The 3,736-nt window shown below is 45.2% G+C and overlaps 1 protein-coding gene across 1 annotated transcript; it reads left to right on the forward strand.

Annotated features, from left to right (window-relative positions):
- The first annotated feature begins 1,550 nt into the window (after window positions 1-1,550).
- Window positions 1,551-2,489, forward strand: LOC115457312 (olfactory receptor 6T1-like). Its single transcript, XM_030186733.1, has one exon. The coding sequence runs from the start codon at window positions 1,551-1,553 to the stop codon at window positions 2,487-2,489; it is 939 nt and encodes a 312-aa protein (XP_030042593.1).
- The last annotated feature ends 1,247 nt before the right edge of the window (window positions 2,490-3,736 follow it).

Here is a 3,736-nt window from a genome sequence, read left to right on the forward strand (position 1 = left end):
TGCTATGTAAATAGTTTGGTTTGAATCAACTATAATATAAATATGCTCGATAGCAGATCGACTAGTTAGATACTACAAAACAAACAACAGATCTGCTGTCAGAAAAAGATTAATTCCTATAAGCACTTAAAGCAGTGGAAAAAGCCTCAAAAATCCTTTTAAATCTTGAATTGATTCAAAAAAGATATGACGGGTGCAATAACCTTTTTCATCATCACTGGCATAAAAAACCACTGCTTGTGCTAATATTCATTCATTTATGGTTAAACTGTGATTATGTTATATTCAACACCAAATTCCACACTTATCTTTAAAGTGGATGCTTGCAGCTTAACTGCGCTGTACTCATTCACTCTCAACTGGTGCAGGCCCTGCACATTTCTAGAGCGCTACTAGGGTTACGCAGCGCTGTACAATTTAACAAAGAGAGACAGTCCCTGCTCAAAGAGCTTACAATCTAATAGATAAGAGTGAGACAAATATAGGACAATCAAGCCATTGTGACATCACTGATGAGGTTGGCTCTTAGGCATTGGTGGAATGAGGCATTATGACATCACAATCTCAGCTCTGGATACCAGAGACTGAAACTCTTCACACTAAGGGGGGAAGTGGGCCAAGTATAGGACAGTCGAGCCATTGTGACATCACTGATGAGGTTGGCTCTTAGGCATTGGTGGAATGAGGCATTATGACATCACAATCTCAGCTCTGGTTAAATCACTGCTATATGTAATACTACTACTACTACTACTACTTAACATTTCTAGAGCGCTACTAGGGTTACGCAGCGCTGTACAAATTAACAAAGAAGGGTGGTCCCTGCTGAAAGGAGCTTACAATCTAAATAACGAAATGTCAAGTTGGGGCAGTCTAGATATCCTGAGTAGAGGTGTAGTGGTTAGGTGCCGAAGGCGACATTGAAGAGGTGGGCTTTAAGCAGTGATTTGAAGATGGGCAGGGAGGAGGCCTGGCGTATGGGTTCGGGGAGTTTGTTCCTCGCATGGGGTGAGGCGAGGCAGAAAGGGCGGAGCCTGGAGTTGGCGGTGTAGGAGAAGGGTACTGAAAGGAGGGATTTGTCTTGAGAGCGGAGGTTACTAGTAGGAACGTAAGGGGAGATGAGGGTTGAGAGGTAAGGAGGGGCTGCAGATTGAGTGCATTTGTAGGTTAGTAGGAGAAGCTTGAACTGTATGCGGTACCTGATCAGAAGCCAGTGAAGTGACTTGAGGAGAGGGGTGATATGAGAATATCAGTTCAGGCGGAAGGTAAGTCATGCAGCCGAGTTCTGAATGAACTGAAGGGGGGATAGATGGCTAAGTGGGAGGCCAGTGAGGAGTAGGTTGCAGTAGTCAAGGCGAGAGGTAATGAGAGAGTGGATGAGAGTTCGGGTGGTGTGCTCAGAGAGGAAATAACTAGAATTGACCACTCCCTCTTGCATCTAATGGCATTTTTGTCTAGCGTGGTGTTATTGGCGTATGAAAAGTGAGATTAACATAGGCTTTTCTTTGTGTATCACTCTTTTACTTCTCAGGTAAGATACCATTATTGGTATGAGAAATCACACCAGTGTTGAAGAATTCATTCTGCTGGGGTTCCCTGGGACCCCGATGCTACAGACTGCGCTCTTTGTGGTCTTCTTAATGATTTTCCTAATAACACTAATGGGCAACCTTATCATTATTGTAGTAATATGTCTGGATTATCGCCTCCACACGTCAATGTACTTTTTCCTTTGCAACCTGTCTTTCTTGGAAGCTCTGTTTATAACTCTGATCCTGCCTGGCATCTTGAGGAATTTGATATCGAGCTGCAAAACTATCTCTTATGCCAGTTGTCTGTCTCAGTGCTATGTCTATTTTTATCTGGGGACGGTGGATTTTTTCCTGCTCTCCGTCATGTCTATTGACCGCTATCTGGCTATATGTCACCCACTGCATTACCCCACCATTATGAACCATAGTGTTAGTGCGTTGATGGTCCTTGGCTGCTGGGTAGCTGCTTTTCTGTGTCTTCTCCTACCCATAATTCTACTCTCTAGGTTATCTTTCTCTGGCCCCAACAAAATTGATCACTTTTTCTGCGATACTTCAGCCATCTTAGAATTGGCATGCTCAGACACAAGCTTCCTCCGACTCATCTGCATTCTGGTAGGTTCATTTGTAATCCTGGGATCCTTACTCTTAACTGGAGCAACCTACTTCTGCATCTTCTTCACCATCTTCAGAATGTCTTCTCTCCAGAGACAATCCAAGGCCTTATCGACCTGTGCCTCCCATCTCACCATCGTCCTTTTGGTCTACGGAAGCTCTCTTTTCACCAATATCGGCACCGTGTCAGGTCACTTGTTGGGTATCGGCAAGACAGTGACTGTGCTGAGTGCCATTGTTGTTCCACTGCTGAACCCTTTCGTTTATACTTTGAGGAATGAAGATGTAAAGAGAGCTCTGAGGGACTCTATACATCGGAGAAGAATTAGGCTTGGGAACTGAAGCCCCCTGATTCTCATAACAACTATGGGAGAAGGTAGAGCAAAGCCAACAATTTCTGGTGAATGTCTAAAAGGTGTAAAAGATTGGTTAGGAAATGGCTACTTAAGGCTCTTTCTACAAAGCAGCGGTAAGCCCAATGCGCACTTACCACTCTCTATACAGGAAGTACGGCCAGGCTACAGCAGCCTGGCTGTACTTCCCACCCCTAGCACGTCGTCATTTCCAGCGCTACAAAAATCTATTTATTTTTGTAGCGCTAGAGTGTACCCGGCGGTAATCGTGCAGTACCACGCACTGCCCGGTTACCACCGGGTTAACGCGGGAACCCTTACCGCCACTTCAATGGTGGCGGTAAGGGCTTCCCCCAAAGTGGCTATGCATCAAGTGCTTTACTTGCCGCACGGCCACTTCCTGCAGGAAGACGAGACTTCCCTTTTACCAGCTGTGGTAAAAGGTTCCTCAGCGTACGTGTAAAACACACTCCAACACCAGCGCCACAGCTTGGTAAAAAGGGCCCTTTTAATGTTGTTGCAAATTAGAATTTCAAAGGGTGAAGAAGACATGGGCAATGGTGTCCTCTAAGGTATGCAGGAGTCCTCGGCCTATGTGCCTACGATCAGTGGTGGGGCAGTAATTCTTCAATTTCACTTATGACGGGCAGGCAGTTACCCTGGGAATTTCTGTAGGACTCGCCTGCCTGGCGCAGTTGAAACCAGGAGATTACTGCCCAAACCAAAAGGTAGGAACGTGAGCAGCAGGACTCCTGCCTATCTCAGAAGGAACGTTGGGCACGGAGCTCTGAATAATTACAGGATGGGATGGGATGATGGTTTTCTTCTTACATAATAAGCTTTGGTCCTGGGGAACTGAGGAACTGAGTTCGATTCCCACTTCAGGCACAGGCAGCTCCTTGTGACTCTGGGCAAGTCACTTAACCCTCCATTGCCCCATGTAAGCCGCATTGAGCCTGCCATGAGTGGGAAAGCGCAGGATACAAATGTAACAAAAATAAAATAGATACTATTGGAGATTCTACATGGAATGTTGCTACTCTTTAAGATTCTACATGGAATGTTGCTACTATTGGAGATTCTACATGGGATGTTGCTACTCTTTGAGATTCTAAATGGAATGTTGCTACTATTGGAGATTCTACATGGAATGTTGCTACTATTGGAGATTCTACATGGAATGTTGCTATTCCACTAGCAACATTCCACGTAGAAGGCTGCGCAGGCTTCTGTTTC

The sequence above is a fragment of the Microcaecilia unicolor genome, chromosome 14 (genome assembly GCF_901765095.1).
Source record: "Microcaecilia unicolor chromosome 14, aMicUni1.1, whole genome shotgun sequence".
Lineage (NCBI taxonomy): Eukaryota > Metazoa > Chordata > Amphibia > Gymnophiona > Siphonopidae > Microcaecilia > Microcaecilia unicolor.